Source organism: Orbicella faveolata, unplaced genomic scaffold (assembly GCF_042242905.1).
Source record: "Orbicella faveolata isolate gen_17 unplaced genomic scaffold, um_ofav_v1 contig_34, whole genome shotgun sequence".
Lineage (NCBI taxonomy): Eukaryota > Metazoa > Cnidaria > Anthozoa > Scleractinia > Merulinidae > Orbicella > Orbicella faveolata.
Window position 1 is genome coordinate 18179238 of NW_028301563.1, and position 23263 is coordinate 18202500.

At 39.0% G+C, this 23263-nt stretch overlaps 2 protein-coding genes across 4 annotated transcripts in view; one reads left to right on the top strand and one right to left on the bottom strand.

The window, feature by feature from the left end:
- Positions 1 to 526: 526 nt before the first annotated feature.
- Positions 527 to 19818, top strand: LOC110061918 (prolyl endopeptidase-like). 2 transcript variants are annotated; one of them, XM_089271843.1, is made up of 21 exons: positions 527 to 763; positions 2187 to 2282; positions 4784 to 4952; positions 7076 to 7177; positions 7795 to 7854; positions 8658 to 8737; positions 9090 to 9205; positions 9743 to 9792; positions 10874 to 10969; positions 11723 to 11827; positions 12016 to 12117; positions 12619 to 12699; positions 13003 to 13116; positions 14504 to 14652; positions 15200 to 15316; positions 16008 to 16103; positions 16206 to 16253; positions 16573 to 16626; positions 17431 to 17587; positions 18207 to 18275; positions 19548 to 19818. In XM_089271843.1, exons 1-21 carry the CDS (start codon positions 561 to 563, stop codon positions 19611 to 19613), a joined length of 2130 nt encoding a protein of 709 aa, XP_089127969.1. In that variant the 5' UTR covers positions 527 to 560; the 3' UTR covers positions 19614 to 19818. The 2 variants fall into 2 exon arrangements, with proteins under 2 accessions (XP_089127969.1, XP_089127970.1); XM_089271844.1 differs by lacking the exons at positions 527 to 763; positions 2187 to 2282 and adding an exon at positions 3483 to 3579.
- A 1144-nt stretch (positions 19819 to 20962) lies between these two features.
- LOC110061914 (vesicular inhibitory amino acid transporter-like) overlaps positions 20963 to 23263 on the bottom strand; it is an 18573-nt gene continuing 16272 nt past the window's right edge. For both annotated transcript variants that reach the window (XM_020768775.2, XM_089271845.1), the window contains one exon: positions 20963 to 23263. This exon is cut by the window's right edge and continues 191 nt beyond it. In XM_020768775.2, coding sequence (XP_020624434.2) covers positions 21989 to 23263 — 1275 coding nt within the window. In that variant the 3' untranslated portion in view covers positions 20963 to 21988.

A 23263-nucleotide genomic window follows, 5' to 3' on the forward strand; every position in this document is an offset into this window, starting at 1 on the left:
AGTTTAAAATAATCTGAAAAATAGGAAATTAAAAGAAGAAAACAAGTTTCAGCCTGGGTGGTATGTTGCTTTCAGAGTCCAGATCAGAGAGATTTCTCAGAAAATTTCCCAGTACTCTACAAGTAACCAATTCATTGAAGTAAGACTTATTTATGGTTATTTATAAGTGAAAATATGTCTTTTGCTGACCTGTCGTAAGAAGTCTTTATAAAGTAAGTGAGATCATTGTGCGAAACTTATCTGCAATATTTTTCAGCTTAGGTCATGGTTTTATAAGGGTAAACAAATTAAAATTGAGGAGTAATGTTATTGTGTACGGCCTAGCACAATTCAATATTTTATTGTCATAACATTTGTTGTTTCTGTTTTTCCTTTGTACATTTCTCTTTCTACAACAACATATTTAAACAGCGGCCAATAAAAATCTGCGAAATTTATCCGTGTGTTGCACATGATTGCAATGTTTTTTTGTACACAGTGCGTGTTATTTTTAGCACGTTGATGATGTCATTCGTGCCAACTTTCGCGGTCGGCCCAGTCCTTCACGGAGAAAACTCAAAATGGCGCGTGAACGTTTCTCTTACCCAAAGGTTCGTCGAGATGAAAGCGCTATAACTGACTATCATGGCACGAAGATTTCTGATCCTTACGTTTGGTTGGAAGATCCAGACTCGAAAGAAACAGAGGCTTTTGTAGAACAACAAAATGCCATAACGATGCCTTACCTAGCTGACTGTGAAACACGAGAAAACTTCAAAACCAGGTGAGACGAATTATTATTGCCGGTTTAATAGCACGCCGCGAGAAAGAGATGTCCTCTTCGATCCTGTAATGGCTTTGGTTTTACCTGATGTAACTTTACTCTGATCTGATTTCAAAAACGCAAGAAATTGAACTCGCCAATCTAGTCCTTGTGGTACTTAATGCAGTCAATGTAGTCGACAAGTGTGCTAACGACTGGAAAGCTCGGGGAAACACAATAGCCCCATCAATTGTTACTTGGCTTCTTGTATAAATTTATCAGACAAGGCTGTCATTAATTTTTGAGTTACCTGTTTCCTTGATCTTCACACCAGTAACCAACTTGTTGTTTTCTGGGTGAACTGTAGCATTAACAGGCGAGTTCACCCATACATGTGACTAAAGATCATAAGCCCATTAAGCATACTCATCCGTAGCAAATGTTACGGGGTTTGTTTATTTGTTTGTTTATTTATTTATTTGCCTTTTAACTTAATGTACAGTATTTATAAATATTTTAATGTGAGGCAAGGTGACCTCTAGAAACCATCAGGCTTTTAGTTGAGGTCACCTCGTACGTAACAATACGGTTACATAAATAGTGCAACAGTGTGCGGCTTTGCCAGTTCAGTAATTATTCTTTGAGTTCAGTTATTCTTTCAGTTTAGTTATTATTCCTTGACAACAGCTCTAAAAAATGCCATGTTCGGTACTATTAAAATTATAACATGGCTCTGAGGTTTTCAGGGCAAAATTGCAAATTTAACAAGTTTTCTTTGTCCCTCAATTTCCAAAAGAGACAAAAGAGACTTGCATACAAAGACAACACCACTACATGTAAATATAGAGGTTTGTCCTGAAAGCCTTGGAGCCATGTTGGAATGTTGATCTTATGAAATTGAACATGGCCTATTCAGAAGCATAGAAAACTTATGGTTCTGCGCAACTTTCAATATACAATTCCAGGTTATCTCTATATCTTAATTGTACAATAATTCTCTGTACATTGTACATATGCTGTAAGGGGCTGTTAGATAGACTAGAAAATGTGGTCTCGGGGCTGGCCCCAGTCCCTTAGTAGGGAACACATCACCACATCTTCCATCCCCCTCCACAGGAGAATAACTTGAAGTCCTTAAATAGTGGAATTTAGTTGCCACAGACTCAATATTTTGTAATCTCTTGTAAAGCCGAGATTTGCCGATGTTTATTTGGTTGAGAAGAAAATTCATCACCATGTTGCCTGTCAACTGCGCCATGTTAGATAGACAAGACCATATGGCCATGGGGTGAGCCCCTAGAAGAAAACACAACAAAACAAAACACAACAGGGGTGTCACAAAATCTAAGACCTTAGAGTGAGACCACTTCCAAAATTCTCTAGTACCACCTTGTACTTCAGGTGGTGCAGTGCAATTTTCAGTTGTTTCCATTCTGTGTTATAGGTTGACAGAACTGTGGGACTATCCAAAGTATGGCTGCCCATTCAAAAGAGGCTCAAAGTACTTCTATTTCCACAACTCTGGATTACAAAATCAAAGGTACGATAACCAGACTCAGATGCTTTTGTTTCCACTTGAAACATGAAAATGGCTGTGTATACATACTTTGTACATGTATTAGTAGCATACAATGTGTCCTTTGTGTCAACCCTACCACGCCCCTTGAATTTCTAGTGTAGTATTACAGTGGAATCCCGATTTGTCAAACCTTCAATTATTCAAACCTCCCATTAACTCGAACCAAAAGTCGTTCCCTCTCCTCAGTCGAACACTGTAATTTTACCCCTGATTTCTCAAACTCTCCAATTTTTCGACACAATTTTTGTTTCCCTTGAAGGTTCAAAAAAGCATGAGTCCATTGTCAGTATATTTTAGATAATTTTCCTTTGAAAATTTGGAATACATTGTATGCAATCCCCTACATTACAGTATGTACCTCATAGGAATTTCCAATGACCTAGATCCATGAGGAGGTACATGTACATGTAGGGGTATTTTCTGGGATTAGGTCCTGTACAATATCAATGCTGTACAATGTGACATACATGTAGCCTGACCCCTGGCCTGACCCAAACATTTACTGGTGTAAGGATGAGTCTTGGATGACTTGAAAGGCTCATATTGTGTAAACTTAATTTACTGTCAAATGCTGACATTAGGTCTCTGTAATCCTCTCAAACTCTCGCAATGGAATGAGAATTTGCATCATCAAAGATTCTGTTGTGAATATGGATTGTGATTCTGTTTTGATTCTGTTAGGCCTGTGCGGCCCTCTTAGGCCCTCTTAGGCCCTCTTAGGCTCTCTTTCCACGACCCTGGGTTGCTTTTTACCCTGTTTTGAGTCACCACAGCTGGTAACCCTTTTGCAGTCAAATGTTTATTTATTTAAGCATTTACATGAAAGCAGTAGTCAAGCTGGGTCAGCCCCCCTTGCCGGGTAACCACAGCAAAAATGTTCATTCAAATATCTGACAAAGCAACACGTCAAATTTTTTCTTGAGTCGTGGCGAATTAATAGTTTCTTGGGCAAAAAAACAATTTGGAAGTGCTCAGTTAAGCTAAATATCAAGCTGACGACAAACAAAAACTGCAGTCGGTAAAAGTGTTTCTCAAAAATTGGTCAAGCCCAAATTTGGATTAGTTTTCCAAAGAATTGAAAACAAACTGCACATGGTAGAAACTTTTGGTGGTTGAGCTCTCTGTCCTTCACTGCCTCTCCAGCAAAAGGAAAGAACAATATGGAACCAGACATTTCTTAAAAGAAAGTGGAGAAGAAAGCGAACCAAACACGCCTGGCTTTGAGCTGTTTGAGATATTCCGGCTTATTCAATAGCAGGTTTGTGGGTTACGTTTTCCTTTCCACTTCATTTTAAATATTTGATAACTTGTGCATCTAAGGCTGAACTTGAACACATAAATGGCTTTAAAAATGATCTCTGTCACTTTTGTTATTTGGTAAAATAAGCTTAAATGAACAGAAGTGAGACTGAAACATTAAGGAAAATGTCAGAAATGTAATCTTATATTTGTGCACGATGCAGTTTTCCTTTCGAACAGCTGTTTCTTCAAGAGTTCAATTCACAATCAAGCAATGAGCTTTCGAGCAAAACTAAAACCTGGCAACTGAAATAATTCATCAGGGGCCACTCATATTTGACAAAACTTCCTTTATTAAAGGTCAGAAAAGCCATTACCTCTGTAACATTTTTGGAACAGAAGGATTTCGTATGTAAGACTTCACAAACAGAGATTTGTTAAAGCTCTCATGTTCAAGTTTTTTTTGCCGAAAGCATTTGAATGGCTTTCGATACCAGGAAAGTTTTACAATCTGAAAGCTTGTGCTGAATTTTATTGCCGTCAAATTGCTAGAAAATTCTCTCTAAAATTTTCGCAATGCATTACTAACCTCGAAAGGCTAATACAGACCAGTTTGTTGTTTTTTTGGTCCATCACTGAGTACCGAGTGCCTTTGTTCAGCCAGCTGACTCAACTCCTGCTTGCTTAAATTTGCAAATTCCTTAGGTGGAGGCACGGCAAAAAACTTAGCTTGAAATTTGGTAGCTCACAGGAATAATATTCCTCATCTTTGGAAGGATTATTAGATTTTTCCATATTTTAGGAGAAGAAAAATAGGAATTATGTTTTCCAAAGTGTCAACATCGATAAAAAAAATTGCTGAGAAAAAGTTCTCAAATAAACAAACTGACGTCAGTGTGCAACCCATGGGCAAATGGATCGAACATATTAGCCAATCAGAATGTGCGCTTTGCTAAGGCTATGTTATAATCTCACAATGGAATGAGAATTTGCATCATCAGAGATTCTGTTGTGAATTGCCTTCTAAAACAGTAGCATTTTCCAAAATTTGCTCCACTGGAGGAAGTTGTTACAGGCCTCTCAAACATGTATACAGCTCTGTGGCATTTGCTGTTAAACTAGAGCTCTGTGAAAGCACTTTGGAAACTACATTGATTAGATTAGCTTTAAATGACTTATATGTACATGCACAAATGTGTGCAAAATTTATATTTTCCATTTAGTGTCATGTATGTCCAAGACTCACTGGACAGCGAGCCTGAAGTATTTCTTGACCCTAACAAACTGTCTGAAGATGGTACCATAGCACTGGTTGGAAGATCATTCTCTGAAGATGGACAGCTTTTTGCTTATTCCCTATCAAATAAAGGCTCTGACTGGGTCACCATAAAGGTACATTGTAAACTTGTGTAGATGTACAATTACCTAACAGATGTAAAATATTGCTGCCTTTCATTTGTGTTGCTCAGAGAACTTGTGGGCTTTATAGTCTGTTTATACCAGTGGAATAAAATATTATAAGATAATTTAAGTACACGTACACTGTACTGTACTTGACTTTTGTGTATGTGTCTTTCTTTTTTTGAGGTGGAGTGGCCTCATGGCTAGTGCACTTGCCTCTGAATTGAGTGGCCTGGGTAAATTTTTTGGTAATTTTGGGAGGGATTTGCATGAGAGTGACCTGTAACCCTGCGATGAACTACATGTACATGTACAATGTAGAATCCAAGCCTGCAAATAATTTTTGTCTATAAGCAGGTCATTTGTCAGGCCAAAGACAAGTTTTGACCTGACGAAAAGCCAGCAAATTTGAATGGCTTAAAAGTAAAATCAATTGAGTGTAAACTTGATACATGTACTAGCAACAGAAAGGGGACCTTTACATTAAGTCAGGTATTATTTTACAGTTGAAAATCAACAAATTTACAAGCGTTTGTACCCCTAGTTTGCCTTCACTCACTTACTCGCACATGTATTCCGTATTTTCCTGTATATCAAGTTTCCCAGAAAACCACGGGGAAATATCCTGCTTAGACAGCTTGTCGGTATAAGAACTGACAATAACATTCAGAGACTTGAAATTTGGCTGAAATGAATTCTTCGACTTTTTCTGAAGGCAAGTTTCCCCTAAAAAGTTTCGGGGTCAATTGAAAAAAAATTTGCATAAGTAGATGAAATTCGAATTGGAGGTGGTCGTGACTACAAAGCGTGACTAATTTGTACATTCAAAAACATGTCTGTGAACCACAGACTTATAAAAACCTATAAAGAGCTATAAAACTGATTTTTGATCATACGGACTAGAAAAACATTTGGTTACGTTTTAGAGATTTTAAAGTTTTTGAAAGCGATTGCATTCTGATAAACGAAATGTGAGAATTTGGGCTGTGTATCCAATTTGCATAATATTTCAATCGGGTCAAATTACGACTAAAAATTAATTCCACAACACTTGCAGATATTAAACTACGAAGAACGACATAAGAACTCAGATTTTCGTAGTTTTTCAGACGAACGTAATTCAGATTGAATGGGGCTTCGCGATCTTTCACCACTGCAAAATGTGTAGATTATCATGTAGCTTGAATAATCGACATGACATTTGAGACGATGCATTGTCCGTGATTTCTCAGAAATGGAATAAAAACAAAACTGATAACAAAGCTTTTTTGCGTAGTATTGTGTGGCAGTATAATAAAATAACTTGTTTTATATTCAGTCACAAATTTCTGGTTAAAATATTTTTTGTTTAGCAGAAATGCCCGGTCAGGGTGTCCGACCAGGCTAAGCTTTTACCCGTCAAAACCCCAAAATTACCAGACAATTGTCCAATGACTGACTGTTATTTGCAGGCTTGAGCATCCCATCTTGGGGCCGGGGGTTAGAAATACCCCTAGTTGCTTCATTCCACTCTAATCAGAGACAAGCACTGGACCGATAGACCACTTGGCTCGTACCCTGTAGGGCTTTGGCTTTACCTGTCATATACCTTACCCACATCTTTTTTTGGTAATTTTGGGAGGGATTTGCATGAGGGTGACCTCACACAGTTTATCCATAGTTTTAGTTTTAGTTTTAGTTTTAGTTACAGCGGTGCAACCCTTTGGAACAGTTTACCCTGTAACATTAGAGAGTTTGGTTCTTTAAATCAATTTAAATGATTTCTCTATCATAAGTTTTAAACACACAGCATTCATGGAAATCAGCTTTATAAGTAGAATATTGTTATAAGTTGATACATGTATAATATTGGGATTAGAATTTTAGGTTTAGTATCTTAGACATTTTATTGGAGTTTATTGTACCTTACCATGTGTAAATAATGATTAAAGATTGAAGATTAAAGATTATCCATGCATGAGATTTCAAAATGCAATGGCTGAGAGTCATGTCTGTTGGAAACAGGAGGTGAAATTAAGATCAATCATTCAGTGTGCTAAATTCTGATGTTAGTGCCGCATGAGTGCAGTCATGCTAAGCAGTAATAAATGGTAAATGTAAATTTTTTTTCTCAGTTTATGCAGGTGGATGGTAAGGTACAATTGTCAGACTCTCTAGAGAATGCAAAGTTTACCAGCATGGCTTGGACACATGACAATAAAGGGTTGTTCTACAATGTAAGTTATTTTATTTTGTGTTAATACAAGCTTGTCATTCATTGAAATGATGAAACATTGGTAAACTAAAGGAATGTTGCACTTCATTTATTTTCTTATTGCGTTTCCATCTCAGTGAAACCAGAGTTCACCTTAGCATCCCTACAACTACAGTGTAGCTGTTGAAACTGACTCTTGTGACAGAAAGAACATGCATGCATGCACTAAACAACACCAGGCTCGCTTTTTGAGCTTGGATAATACAAACTGTAATACATTCTTGAATTATAATAATCATCAAATTTAAACAATTTATTATACATACAAGTATAAATAGTTTATTGACCAAAAGAATTGTGGGTTGTCACTCATCCTCAATTGGAAGGCACTACTGCTCTGCTGATTATGATGATGCACTTGTATGTATGTATACATGTGCATTGTGTGATGACGACAATGATGTTCTGTGTTCCAAAACAGTTAGTAATGCATGCAATCATACAGTATCCTTTCATGCAATAATTGCCTGCTTAGTAGTGCTTTCCAATTAAATGATTATATAATTATAAGACTAGTAAATTGTACATAATACGTTGTATATGTACATGATTGATTTTTCTCTTGTTTCTGTCCAACAGCGTTATCCTACAAATTCTAAAGCAGATGGAACAGAGACTGATCTAAACCTTGATCAGAAGGTGAGTTGTAAAGGAGATCAACAGTGTGAATGCTTGTTGATAGATTGTACAGTTGAAAGTGCATTCAAGTACAGTACATGTATGTACATCTCTTCCTCTCTCTCCCTTCCTCTGCTTCTTCCCCTCCCCTCCCTCCCTTGCTGGTTCTCTCCCTGGCTCCCTGGCTCCCTGGCTCCCTGGCTCCCTGGCTCCCTGGCTCGCTCCTACCCTCTCCCCATTTTGGGGATCCTTCTCACCTCTTTGATGATCTTGGAGACATAAATATTGCTGAGTCATCATTCTCATTTGTCCTTTGGGGGATGAACAAGCTTTCTCTGTTCTTGTTGGTCCTTGCCTCCAGTTGTGGTTTAGAGCCTAAACTTTTGACTTTACAGTTCTCCTCCAGGTGGATCTGATAGAGTCTCTTTTCCTTTTACCCTCTGATGTCCAATTAATGGATTTAGACTTCCCTTTATTTTATTTGCTTGGGAGGCACTATGGCCTAAAGGTTAGTGTGCAGCTCTAGATCAAGTGATCAGGGCCCTGGTTGGGGATATTGTGTTGTGTTCTTGTGCAAGACACTTTACTCCCACAGTGCCTCTCTCCACCCAGGTGTATAAATGGGTACTGGGGAACTTAATGCTGAGGGTAACCTTGGGATGGACTACTAGCATCCCATCCAGGGGGGAGTAGAAATACTCCTCGTCACCCCATGCTACAGAAAATGGGATAAGCTCCAGCCTGATGGGCCACTCGGCTTGTATACAGACTTCACCTTTACTTTTATTTTATTTGCTCAAATCATTGCTTTTTTTTTGTGACAGCTTTATTACCATGCACTTGGAACAAGCCAATCAGAAGATGTTCTTTGCTGTGAATTTCCTGACCATCCAAAGTGGTCTATGTAAGTCTTAATTTAAATTCACTTCTTACAAAAATAGTTAAGTAAATGTCATGGCCATCAAACCAGTCTCAAAGACATGTAGTATTGAAAATTTGGTCAATGCCAATTATTGGCTCAGTTTGAAATTTATCAAGGTAAATGCATGTATTTTGTACAAATTTTCTAGGTAATCATCACCCAGCCCTTTATGTCTTAACCCTTTGTTGTGAATGCAGCCACATTTCAACCTGTTGAGTCAGCATAAAACAACAGGAATAAATTGCGTCAGTTCACTGGTTATTAATTAGCTGAATGAAATATATGCTGACTGAGTTATTGGTTTTCTAAACCAGCAGTTCTGTTTTTCTTGCAGAGGAGCTGAAGTGAGTGACTGTGGAAAATATTTGATATTAACTCCTCATGAAGGCTGTGCCCCCGTGAATAGGCTTTTCTACTGTGACCTGGAAAACCACAAGGAGGGAATTAAAGGTGACATTTCATCATTGCTGTAACGTCTTGTGATTGTGAAGAAATAATCAAACTGGGTGAATGACTTGAATCTTGGAGTACTTGCAGGGCAGTGCTAAACCCAGGGCTGATTGCCCGGAGCAAGGAAATTTGCTCTTGGGCAAGTAAAAATGGAAGTTGGGTGAACCAATGGGCTAGTGAAATTAGCGTCAGTAGTCTTTTTAGTTGATATAAAGACTGAACATTGTGCACCTATTGGGCACGTAATATTTTTAGTGGGGGCAGCTGAAAACTGAAATGTACTGGCCCACTGGGCAACGGCATTTCAAACTTTTTTCACACCCTGACATGTATGGTTTGAAGACAAAATGGCTAAATTTTGTGACCGACAAAATGTACATGCAGTGTTGAGACACGCTGTAGTTTGGTTCTGGTCACTCAGGTTAGAGGTCTAGTCTTGTTTTAAACTGTACTTCCAAGACTACTATTAACCATAACATCACACTTATGACAGACAAGCAGTGAGATTTAACTCTTGTTCTCCGCTTTGTTGGTTAGGTTTACTTCCGTTTGAGAAGGTGGTGGACAACTTTGATGCTGAATATGAGGTGATCTAACGTGGAAATCAATGATTACGATACAAGTTTTAAATGAATTACTTCTTTGTCCTGTTCCCCTATTAAAGGAGCTCAGACACGCTTTGCACATTTTGAAAAGTTTAACCTAAATTTTTCAAATTCGTCGTTTACAATCCGTGTCAATCTTCTCCATCCTTGACCATCCTTGTTCCTTTATAGTTTGTTATTATCTCCTTGATGTTTTTCTATCTTAGTAAACTATTATTTTCAGGTTTCCTTCCATTTAAAGGAGATTTTGTACGTGGCCAAAACAAAAGACAAAACACCGTGACTGAGCTCCTTTAAGATTGAAAGTTTTTTTTTTTTAAACAGTTAGGCATGCTAAGTAAAAACAACCCCTGGTAATCGTTTACATTCAACACAATGTGATTTGCATTTTGTGCAGACGTCTGTTTCATATGGCTCAGTGAATTTTTCATCGTTGACAGCTCATTTACAAGTCCATTTCCATAGCTATGTGTACACAGTACACCGTACTCCAGATGAACCCTTTTGTCTTTATCATGAAATTCTGGCCCAACGTCGTAATACGAGACTAATTCAGTGAGATCTGAAATATGCTGCAGAAGCCAAAATATTATATCTGCCCCTATAGTAAATACTTTCAGATATACCGCTATTAAATGTAAAAGAAAAAATGTAAATGCAAATTTAATGTCAAATACGGGGAGTGTTTGCGCGATCACCCGAGCCAGAGGCTCATGAGGAAGTGCCTAAATCTGTTAAAATTAATAACTAAAATATTCTTAAGTGGAAACTTGTGTCATTAAACACAAACTCCGTCTTTTGTTAGATCGTCTTGGCTACTACGTTGGTGTACTAAGGTAATACACCAAAGTGGCGGACCGACGCACCAGTAGATACCGTGAACATATACATGTACATGTACTAAGTTCTGTTTGCTAATAACTCGGGCTTTGTAAAGTTAAAATTTGGGTCGCTTAGTTATTTCAGTCTTCTTTAAAATTTTTGCGTTAAAGAAATGTAAGTACACTACATGTACATTGTATACATGTATGTAATACATATTGTTTGTGTTTTCTATCTCCAGTACATCACAAATGAGGGAACACTGTTCACTTTCAAGACCAACTTAAAAGCTCCAAGATACAGACTAATCAAGATCGACTTTTCAAAACCTGAGATGGTAAGTGCATTGAAAATAGAAGTAGAAAATGGTTGGTTACAAAAAACTCTTAAACCTACTTTGTTCGTATTTAGTGGTTTTGTCCAAATTCACGAATTATCGTTTAAATTTCAGGAAAAAAAAAAACGTTCACGAAAATGTTATTAGTCCTGTAGGGAAATGGAGAAAATTACAGTGCTTCCAAAGATAGGTAGGCAGTGGTATTTGTGATGATAAAAAACAAGTCTTTATCAGCTACCATCACTGTGACTGCCACAAGATACATTGTAATGTCCTGGTTTGTTTTGCTGTCTTTTATTTGATCAAAATTATGCGCATCTTCAGGACTGGACTCAGATCAGTAGATTTTCATCGCTTAATTGGCCATTTGAAAGCTGCGTCCGGTCAGTCGTCTCTTGTCTCCCACTTGCCGTTATTTGTATCGTCACGCAACGCCCCTCCCGTTGCGTGACGACTTCAGTAGAGGTTGAGTAGGAAACTAACTAAAGCCGTTTTGGTGAGTCGTGTTAATTGCGAGGGCTGTCGAGAAAATTAGTGATAGTTTACATGTAAACACCCATGAATGTTTAATTTATTTCATATGGAAATGCGAAATACGAAAACACTTGATTACTGCTGTTTCCTGGATATCATGTTTAACTTTAAGACATACACGCACATTGTAAATATTTCTCGTGAGTAGGGGATACACCTTCGGCGTAGTTTACTTGAGAACCGTGTAAATGTTATGATGATTTTGCATTTTAACTACAGGAACATTGGACCTCTCTGGTCCAGGAAGACGAGAAAGATGTTTTAGAATGGGTGGCCTGTGTCAAACAGAACTTGTTGGTGCTCTGTTACCTACATGACGTCAAGGTTAGAAGGCAACAAACCTTTGAGCGTGTAGATCATGTACACTTCCGTATTAAGTATACATATCTTGTCAAATTCATCCCAACGTTTCTGTGTAAAATGTATAAACACTTGTATGGAGAACTTACGTGTTCACATGTGAGCTGAATGATAGGGCTATTGTAACTTAACGTGTTTGTTGGTGTTTACAGAGCGTCCTTCATCTTCACAACTTGACAGGCGAAAGACTCATGACTTTTCCTCTCGATATCGGTAGTATTGTTGGCTATTCGGGGCGAAAGAAGGATTCAGAGGTAGGGAAAGCCCGCGGAAACCTTGCTTGGATAATTACGTAACTGCTGCGTTTCCTGTCACTGCCAAAGCTGTCATCAGTAAACAGTCCCAGGAGTAGCGAGGGGTGCCTTTAACCCAAGAGAAGACGGGGATAAATGTCTACCTTGGGTCTCAAAAAAGCAGGGTTCAAGAAAAAAAGGTGGTGTCGCTAAAATGAGTCATAAGTTATAGCATTTGCCCTAGTGTGCAACTCCTCACGAAATTGACTTGTTAGAGCCGTTGACTAACTCGGTCACCTTGTTTTCTTTGTTCTTTTGACTTGCACGAATGAGCAATCCCCTCTTCAAGAATTTTACTGCAGTTCTTTCTTCGGGCCGATGTCGACGAGTCACACCATCCCCACCCACTCGCCACTCACAACTAACTGTAGTGTCCATACACAAGCGTTTTTTTGTTGTTGTTGTTGGCCTCTTGATTTGTCTAACATTAACTTATTTTTTTTTTCTTTTGTTTTTCTTCAGATCTTCTACCAGTTTACATCGTTTCTAACGCCTGGAATTATCTACCACTGTGACTTAACTCAAGACAATTTTCAACCAAAGGTTTGTGTTTGAACTTGAGTGAATTATAATACATTGCAGTCTGTCATCGTGAGATTCACATACTTTACGGCACCAGAAACCCTCGAGTCTCGTGTAATTAAGTTGTGCACTGCCTGCACAGTCTAGAGAGAATCCTTTCTTAGCTGCGCGTAAATGATCAACTGTTGATTGTGTCGTTGCCATCTTGAAGTTTTTGCACTAACGCAAAATCCAGGGATCTTTTTAATCTCATTATATGTAATTCCAATCTCAGAGATTGATAAGTGACATCCTAGTTTTCTTTTTTTTTTTTTTTCACGGCAGGTTTTCCGTGCAACAAACGTCAAGGGATTCGATTCCAGTCAGTATCAGACTGTACAAGTATTTTATCCAAGTAAAGATGGAACCAAGATACCGATGTTCATTGTCCACAAAAAGGTGAGTTAAACATTGTTTTATTAGTATTTGTCATAAATTTCACATTGTACAAGTCTATGTTGTTGTTTACGGTGTTCAGTGCGCTTAGCTACACCTAGCTAGTTGACAGGCATGCCACTTAAACTGAAAGAAACAAATATATCAACTAAACATAATAGGCCTAAAAATCCCAGCTGGCGGGGGACAGACCAGTTGGCTATTTACAAGCATGACCGAGGAGTTGAACTAGGGTCTACCGAGAAACAACTCCAGCTAAGTGGTCAGAGGGGGACTTGAACCCGCGACCTCCGGATCTCAATTTCCGGTTATTGTTTATTGGCTAAGCTTGTGAGAAAACTCTCTTTCGAATTGTTAGAAATTGTTCGATGTATCTTTCGCTGTAGTTTCGCGAGTTCTCTAAAGTGGTCTAACTTCATATAAGTTATGAGGCACTTCTGTAGTGTATAGTATCGCTGCGCGTTCCTATAACTCAATTATTTTTGCGTGTCCTGAAGGGCAACTCTATATACAAATGACAAGAAAAAATGTAGAGCGATGTTGCATACTAAAATTGCGTTTATTTTCTAACGGTTTGCTTTCCATAATTCACCCATAAAACTGCATTTTCTTTCTATTCTGGCGTTACATATTTATGAAATAGAAAACATGTTCCGTGTTTCTATCGAGTTATAGAAACACGAGTGGAAGTTTAGGAGAACGAGAAATGTTGTGGGGACACGAGGCGTAGGCGAGTGTTTCCACAACTTTTTCGAGTTCTCCCAAACTGTCACGAGTGTTTCTATAACTCGATAGAAACACGGAGAACATGTATTCTATTTCTTTTAGAAAACACCGCGACGAAAAAAAGGAAAACAACTTATTAAATTCTGTTTGCTCGCACCATCATTACGTCAACAGCTCGTGCTAGTTCTGTGTTTCTGTCGAGTTTTAGAAACACGATTTTTAACCAATCAGCGCGCGTATTTTCTTATGACTGTTTCCTAAAACTTATTAGATGTTTTGGTGTGTAGTATCGCTGTAAATTTTGACGAGTTGTGCCGTATTTTGACGAGTCCGTAGGGCGAGTCAAAATACAAACAACGAGCGAAAATATAAAGCGATACTACACACCAAAACTACTAATAAGAGATTTATTATCCAACTACTGTAGTCAATAAATTTATCAGTGAAAGAGGGAGAGTGTGACAGTTTTGCCTGCGCGCGCCGACCTGTACGGCAAACAGGTTTTCTACTGTACAAATAATTGTACTAACAATATCGCTGTATATTTGTACTGTTATTTGGACGGTATTGGCTGCAGCTGGATAATAAACGGCGTTATTTGTCCTCATACGTGTGAAGTTTGATAAGCATCTTACCTTTTGTGTCAATCGATTTTGTTTTTCAGGGTATTGCGCTAGACGGAAGTCATCCATTGTACTTGTATGGTTATGGAGGATTTAACATCTCGATCACTCCCGCCTTTAGTGTTTCACGAATTGTGTTTATGAGACATCTCGGGGGAATCATCGCTGTGCCGAACTTGAGGGGTGGAGGGTAAGTCCAGCTTTTGTACGCCTGGAGACTTATACTAAATCCTGAAAACGTCCCAACTGCCGGTAGACGCCTCTTCTGTGGACTACAAAATTGGCTCCCTACGATACAATAGTCTCACCCAAACATTACTTGCACAATTGAGTAGCTTTACACGCACTATAAGTTGTGTAAAAAACAAACAAACAAACAAACAAACAAACAAAAAATACAACAAGGAAAATAATAAGTTGTTAATAAGAGCCTAGAGGTTAAAGGACCTCAAGGAGCCGCAAGGTTTCCATCGACTCACTGCAGGGTTTTGCTACAACGACGCCCTTTGAATAATGAAATGTGATGTGTTCTTGTGTGTGTTGTTGTTGGGGCACGTCTCCCACAAAACGCTGCAAGAAGATTACATGTATTTCACGACGTTAGATAAGTCCCCTTGTACAAACGTAACAATGGGTCCAACCCTGAGAAAAGTCTTCTTGTGTAACCCAATGGAGGATTTATTCCTAGGAGGAGATCCTGGCTGTGCACTGAACTGCACTTTTTTTTCCCTTCCCAGTGAATATGGTGAAACATGGCACCAAGCGGGCTGCTTTGGCAACAAACAGAATGTGTTTGATGACTTTCAGTACGCGGCGATATACCTTACCCAACAGAAATACACGTCACCACAAAAGTACGTTAGTCTACATTGTAAAATAACTCAGCTACTACGCGCGCTCTCATTGGTCGATAGGTGTGTTTAGATGAGAGTATGTAAACACGGTTGTGACGTGTTAGATTCGCGCGTATTTTTGAGAATTATTTTATAAAAGCAATAGAACACTTTTTCCGTGTTTACATAGCCTCATCTAAACACTCCGAGGGTTGGGAGAATTCTCGAAAGTTATACAAACCCTCGACTACGTCTCGGGTTTGCATAACTGTCTCGAATTTCCCAACCCTCCTCGTGTTTCGATGAGGCTGTGTAAACACGGAAAAAGGTGCTTTATTGCGTAATAATTATACAATGAGCAAAGGGCAACACCTGTTTAGATCATCTTTTAAAGATGGTGTATTTTTTTTTGTCTGATTGCGGCTCTCCATACCACAGTCTTCCTGCAAAGTAAGCCATCCTGGTACCTTTCTTGAAATGTTTTTCTCACCCTTCGGCTCGCTCCAACCCACAAATCTCTGAGCCACTTTGAGACGCAGGATATTTTTTTAATTAACTGGCACCACTATCCTCACTTCTTCCCAAAATTAAGTGCGAAAAGGAGTGAAACGGGGGTGGAGAAGAGCATATAATGTTGCAATGTTAGAATATGCGGTACTTGAAAGCATCTCTCGAACGGAGTTTTAAGTTTCTGTGCTCGTTTACTCGACAGGATAACAATCTGCGGCGGATCTAATGGCGGCCTTCTGGTGGGTGCTTGTATCAACCAAAGACCAGATTTGTTTGGCTGTGCCGTTTCACAAGTACCGTAAGTCAGAAATTTGCGTGACATTATTTTGTGTTGCGTGACTAAGATGAGTTTTCACATTATATAAAATCTTAATTGAATTTATTTGATCGTTTAACATAGAGTTATGGACATGCTGAAGTTTCACAAATTCACCATCGGCCATGCGTGGTAAGTACCTTAGTGGTTACGTCTATTTTGTAATCTGTACCTTCAAATGTGAGTTCCCCTTGAGCAAAATGGTAGCTGACTTCGAGCCCAACAGACAATTGTTATATAAAAAAAGAACATAAACTGACTTGATTCAGAATGAAGTATAACACGAGAAATAGATCAAGTACGCTGTATCCCACCAAAGTCCCGCAGTAACGAAATTGGAATTCTAGTGTAGTAATTATATCGCGGAATTCTCGTTCATATTTTCCCTTTTCTTTTTCATTTCCTTTACATTTTCGAAAATTGTTATTTTTTTTTTTTTTTGATTTTCAAGGACAACAGATTTTGGATCTCCCGATAAGAAGGAGGATTTTGAATGGCTAATCAAGTGAGTTTTAAGGTTTTTGTTTACCTCTCGATCAACGAAGAGACTTGCACTTAAGTTGCATCGTTGTGTGCAGACTATTATTATGCTGGACGTTTTTCGTTACTTTGTATTCTTGGGCTGGTAGTCTGCACACGCTGGGCCTTGACGTAAGTGACCTGTCAGTTGTGTGATCTCTCTTTTGGCTCAAGTGTTGCTCAAGAGTATTTGTTTCAAAATGAGGTTTTTGGTTTCTACAGGAACATTTTGCTGCCCTGTTATATAAATTCAGAATTACAAATCAAATACAAGATTACTGCTTCCGTTTTAAGTATGAAATTGCGCTACCGGCTATATAATATAAATATTTTATCGTTCTTTCACCGGTGCCGTTTTCTGATTGGCTTCCCTACTCACCATCTGTTCTGTGATAGATAGTGAGTAGCGTAGCAGTGTGCCCTTTTTAACAAAATGACGGCCGCTTCTTGGCGTTTTCGAAGTGTCTGTGAAGAGGATTTAAATACAGTTTTGAAGGACTAGTAGATTTACACTAAAACAATTATTCGCTCTCGATTTCTATGCGTGATAGAAATCTCGAGCTCATAATCTAATTGTTTATTAAACTGAGTCTGGAAATTTGACTTATACAGTAGCTACAGCAAGCAAGTTACTAGTTCCCCCAATAAAGTACGTACACATTTGTTAAATGGTTTTACAAGGTGGTCGAAGTACGGTATCAGCTGAAACGTCCAAGAAAAAGTGACCTATTTGTTAGCTTTTATTTCAGTTGTTGTTAATGCTTTGAGGACATGTTTATTTTCTCGTCAGATATTCTCCTCTGCACAACATCAAGATTCCTGAAAACGGCGCTCAATACCCATCACTACTACTGTTGACCGCTGACCATGATGACCGTGTAGTTCCACTGCATTCTCTGAAATACATTGCACAGTTGCAGCATTGTGTGGGCAATTATGAAAAACAGGTGCGGCTACTGATTAATTGATTGATCGATCGATGAATTTATTAATTACAGTAGAATAGTAAATTCTGAAAGTTCAAATCCCTAGCGGAAACGGGAAACAGCTAACTGAGTTTTTCCATGCACACATGTACCGTATTTTCTCCATTAAATTGCCCCCGGTGTTTATTTCAAACCTGGCTTCGCTGATCGGGCGTTTGCTTGGATTTTGCAGATTATTCGAGCCAGGAGTTTATTAGAGTTTTTATTCATTATTTTTAGAGATAAATCTCTTATTATTGTACCTAAAGTCTATTATATACCTCGAATATACATTCCTTGACGGTATAGGTACCAAAGGAAATTGGTACCATAATGAGTTAAACAAGACCAAATAAAACTGCCTTTGTTTCGAGTTTTTGTTTGAGGCCCTGCCTTCCCTGACAACCACTTTTAAGTGATAGGAGCATGCTAACAAAATATTTCTTGTTGTCGCTCTTATTTGTGAATAGGATTCTCTTTAATTCCTTGATTGTTATTCACCGATCTTGGTTAATTTAAATGAAGACTATTTACTTGTCTGAAGGCCTACAAATTTCTAGTTTCAACTCATGGTGTAATAAACTGATCTCGTTTCCTTCAGACAAACCCATTGTTAATCAGAGTTGACACCGAAGCTGGACACGGATTCGGAAAGCCCACAGCCAAGATTGTAAGTTTTCAAAGTGATATTTATATATATATTTTTAAGAAGGACCTACTGACCGACTATTTGGTATCGAATCAAACTGATGAATGTTAGTTAAGTTAGGCTCGATTTCCGCCGCTTTCTCGAGTTCGGTCTACATTCCTCCCCGAGAAGAGACTTCGTGAGGTCGGGGGAGGAGGGCGGTCTTCTTTCCCGAACAGCGGCTGGTAATCGAGCTATGTTCAAGTTAGACCAGTGTCCTTCAAAGACTGTTCACAGCCCCCTATTTTCTCGTATTTTTATTTGATCGTACTCGCGGATAGAATCGCGAGAGAACTGGACCCAGCGCAAAACAGAAGACTTGACTGGGTAGGGGGTAGGGACCGAGAAAAATAGAGGGGCTATAGACATCTTTGGAAAAAAAGTGAATTCCCCGTTTCTCCAGAAACGGAAAATTCCCATTGGTTGAGAGGCGACAAAAGTGTCATCACCTTGACAACGGCTGATCATGATTCCGTCCAGGTGCGTTTTGCGGCTTGCAGTAGTTGTCATCACTGACACGTACCGTGATTCGTAATAAGAGCGGTTGTTTTTAAAATAGAATCCTGTTAAGAGAAATTTCAGCGTATCTTCGCTCAAGGATGAACAGATAGAGGCTACTGTTCATCTTCGTCGGTCGGAAGACGTTGTTGCCGACCGGCTTTGAGGAAAGTCTGATATATCAACTCTACGCAACGGCAAAAGAAATGCAATTGTGCGAATGCTGCAACAAATCACGATAGATGAAAGAGCTTAGGATTCCTTCCATCGTTTTGTCAACAAAGGAGACAAAGGAGGACCTGCTTCTGCTGATTGGCGAAGTGAAATACAAGCTTGTTTTCGGAAGACAGCAGAGGACTTTTTGGATACAAAATTCCAAAACATGGTATAGAATGAAGATTCTCCGCTAACAATTGTATCACGCTTATTGTAGTTGACTAGTGCCACACTGTGTAACACCTTCAGAATATATTCCCCGCAGATATGTAAGACGTCTTGCCAAGATTCCCCAAGCGAATAGCAAATGAGCTAGCGCATATCCTACAAAAATCGGAAGGAGCGCTTGATTTCGGCTTTCTCCATTCATTTCATTCATTCATTCATCCCCCTTTCAGCAGTTTTTCTTGGAGTTGAAGAAGTGCCGTGCAATTTTATGATTAGCGATAAATTGTCAATCACAATGAATTAATTTTCTTAGTTATACAATAAGCTGCTGAATTATTCATTTGAGTTTGTTTGTTTGTTTGCTTTGTGCAGATTGAAGAATACTCCGACATCTATGCCTTCATCGCACGCAATCTTAACCTCCAGTGGCACGACTGATGGCGCGACAACATGATCTCGAGTAGAAGAGTAACGTTCATTTGAACAAAGAGAGTTTCAACAAACTGTATAATGAAAACCAATTCAAATGACTATCCTATTTATTAATGCTTTTGTTTATTTTTGTCATCCTGCAAAGATTTTGTATTTTTGTTTTGATATAATCTTGGAGTAATACTCACAAATTAAATATCTCTTACGACTTCATCTCGTTGCTCGTAATGCTTGCTAGTAAGTAATATGTTGCATAGCAATTTGAGTGTAATCTCTCAGTTTCCTTACGAGCAAGCCTCTTATCAGTGTGGCAAAGTCAAGTTAAATACCGTGGTACATTTTCGGCTTCTATTTTTGACTTTTCGGGTGATTATGCCGATTTTGGCTTATTTGAGAGTGGTAAAAAAGAACAAATTATATGGCTTTGTACAATAGAATTTTTTTTAATTTTGTCTTCCTCGTTTCCTTGGTGCCGTTCCCTTTCGTTGGCGAACAGAGCGTGCACTGCTTCAGGGCCAAAGGTTTCAGATTGTAGCAGGCCCACAACAACACGCGCACCGCGATCTGACTTAGGAGAAGCTAGGAGAGGGGACGCCTGGACGAGACAAGAGGACCTAAATTTCGTCTCCATCGGCCTCTCGACTTTCTAAATACGCTTAAATTAATGACTCCCAGAAGGCAGCATGAATCGGAAAAAGAACAACAAAAAGACAGAAAGAAAGGAACAGAAAGGCTAGAAAATGGGAAAATGCTAAGGGCCGATTTACACGATACGACTTTGTCGCATGCGACAAGTTTACGATAGGTCTACGACATGAATTGTTTCGTGTAAATCAAACCTGCAACTCGCTTACAGCTGTTGTGTGCGTCAAAAAAACTGCCGTAGGATTTTGAAACATGTTTTAAAACGCTGCGACTATCGTAGCCGAAATCGATAGAAAATGACGTATTTTGTGACAAATTTCTACTCAGTAGGGGACGAAGGAGAGGTTTTCTGGCGCCAAAATGGCGGACGAAGTTGTTGACTGATTCACATGAAGTCGTTTCTCGAAAAGTACTGAACGGATTAAAGCGAAAAACATCTCGTTAGAAAGGTTTTTCAAAGCGCAGGACAGCTAAAATATTTGTTTACCGTTTTTTAGAACTTTCGCTCCGTAAATCCCGGTGCAAACTTTTGCATATTAAAGTTTGTAAGTGAAAATGTCGTGCGCGTGTAAATAGTCCTAAATCATGTCGTAGGCCTGTCGTAAGCTTGTCGCATGCGTCAAAGTCGTACCGTGTAAATCGCCCCTAACGAAGTCGCCGATATCATGGTTGAAATGGGCGGGAAAAATAATGAAGAGCAAATTCACGGATTACTTGTTGATAACCTTTTAATACGTTGAAAAACAAATAACGGAGACCGACTGAAGTCACGTTTTCACAGTTTTAGAATGGTATGGTCTTCACAAGTGTTCAGGATAAATCTACACTTGTAATTTATTCAATTTCAATTTTCACTGCGATTATATAACGAAAAAAAAATCATAAACGATATTACAAAATAATAATAATAGTAATAATAATTGTAATAACCATATTAAAAAAATCTTAGTACATACAAGGCAGTGAGGAAGACTAGAAGGGAACTGACGAACCATACGTGCTAGTCAACCGTTATGGAAATAAAATGTATGAATATATAAAAGCTTAATCATTTAACAAGCAATTTATTAACCATCTACTAACTACCTAACTAACTAGCTAAATAACAATCTAACTAACTAACTGGTTAAGTAACATCCTTACTAACTAACTACTGATGTTAGCCCAGTTGGTATAGGGGCGCTCAGGGTCGAAAACCTTATCTTTATAAAAAATAGTACATAATCTCTTAAAAGAAGAAACACTAGAGTTGGCAGTCCTCAATTAATCGGGCAAATTGTTCCATAAATACGGAATCCTGTTAAAAAAGTTCCCTTCGACTAGTTGCATGGTGGATCAGATGCATTGCGTGCGATGAAGGCATAAATGTCGGAGTATTCATCAATCTGGACAAAGCAAACAAACAAACAAACAAACAAACAAACGCAAATGAATTATTCAGCAGCTTATTATATAACTAAGAAAATTAGTTCATTGTGATTGGCAGTTTATCGTTAATTGAAAAGTTGCACGGCAATACCGAAGGAAAGAATTCCACGGAAAAAGATATTTCTTTCTAATTTTCCGCCTAACAGGAATGAATACACCATGCACCTAGTAGAGGGAACTTCAATACATCTACATTTAACTTGCATGTTGTTTTCAATCTTGCTAATATTAAACAAGCTTTATCTCAAACAGCAGTACTGCTATTTTTAAAAACAAATTCCAAAAGGAAAACTAATTAACAGTCGTTGTCACTTTATATTTTGCCCAGTCATTTCGATTACCAACGCTTTGCCAGAGCAAGAAGCACCAAATGCAGTTGCCAACACTCCCATTACGACAATTGTACCATCTGCAGCTACCTGAAGCGGTTTCAACTCGCCCCATTTTAACTTTAAGTGAACTAAACACGGCACAACATACTCTAAGAATGGTAGAGCGAGGCTTCCGACAAACGCTGTCAAAAGCGCGAAGTGTGGAACTACAACTGCCAAAAAGAGGGTGGTAAACACAACAAGGAATCTTGTTGTAGCAGACCAAATGAAAAAGGGAATACGAGAGGTGACTGCAGAAGCAAGTCGAGAACCATCAAGAGACTGAAAAACAGGGAAGATGACCAGTGTATAGCTGAATATGACATACATGACGTATACAACGCTGACGATGGTTCGAGGGGCGCCAAGCGGGAAATTGTTTCCAATCACTTCATCAGTGGCATGGGAGAAGGAGAGAAAGCCACAGAGCGAAAATAGAACTTTGAATATGGCGGCCAACGACAAGGAAATCCCCAAGGCTGAACCGAATTTGGAAGGATCCGCCATACTTTCTTCGACTGGAATCAAAATTGAGTACACGCAGTAGCTGGATATGACCAAGCCAAGCGCGACAAAGGCGCCTTCGGTGTCCCAGAAGAGCACATCCGTTAAGTTTATGGTCGAGTAGTGGGTAACTGTGTACCATATCAGCACGCTTACCATAGTGATCAAGGACGTTATACTCAACAAGCTTTGCCATGCGACGCACGCCAGGTCATTTACAAACGTGGACGGCAAAACCAAAGCAGCAACAATGGACGCCCACATAGCTTCTGTGAGCCCTGCTTTAGGAAGTGAATGTGCCAGGAGGGATCCACATGAAATAAGGTATGACACACCGAGAATCGACAGATCAAGGCTCTGAAAAGCATCGAGAATCACCCCGCCATACCTTGGCCAAAGAACTTTACCAAGCTCGCTGTAATTGTCACGAACTCGTGATCTCATCTTCGATGCAATTTGTGTTTTGTCATCTCCAACAATCGTTTTATGCTCTGTGGTTTCGGCGCAATTATCATCGTAAATGGAATCTATCATGACTTTACCGGTGTACCAATGAACTAAAGCGAACAAAGGAAAGCCAAGAATGGTTGCGAGGCCTCCTTTGAATACCGCGTATGGCAAGGCCAGCGTTCCTACTCCTTGGATGAAACTGGTCATGTTTGCAATAGCTTTCCATGTTGAAGCTCGATTGTCGAGGATTAGTCTGCT

Excerpts from the sequence above, each read along its gene's own strand:
- LOC110061918 (XM_089271843.1), top strand. The coding sequence starts at position 561 with ATGGCGCGTGAACGTTTCTCTTACCCAAAGGTTCGTCGAGATGAAAGC. Across the intron at positions 9,206-9,742 it reads CCACAAGGAGGGAATTAAAG|GTTTACTTCCGTTTGAGAAG; the intron begins GTGACATTTCAT and ends TTTGTTGGTTAG. Across the intron at positions 11,828-12,015 it reads GTTACCTACATGACGTCAAG|AGCGTCCTTCATCTTCACAA; the intron begins GTTAGAAGGCAA and ends TGGTGTTTACAG.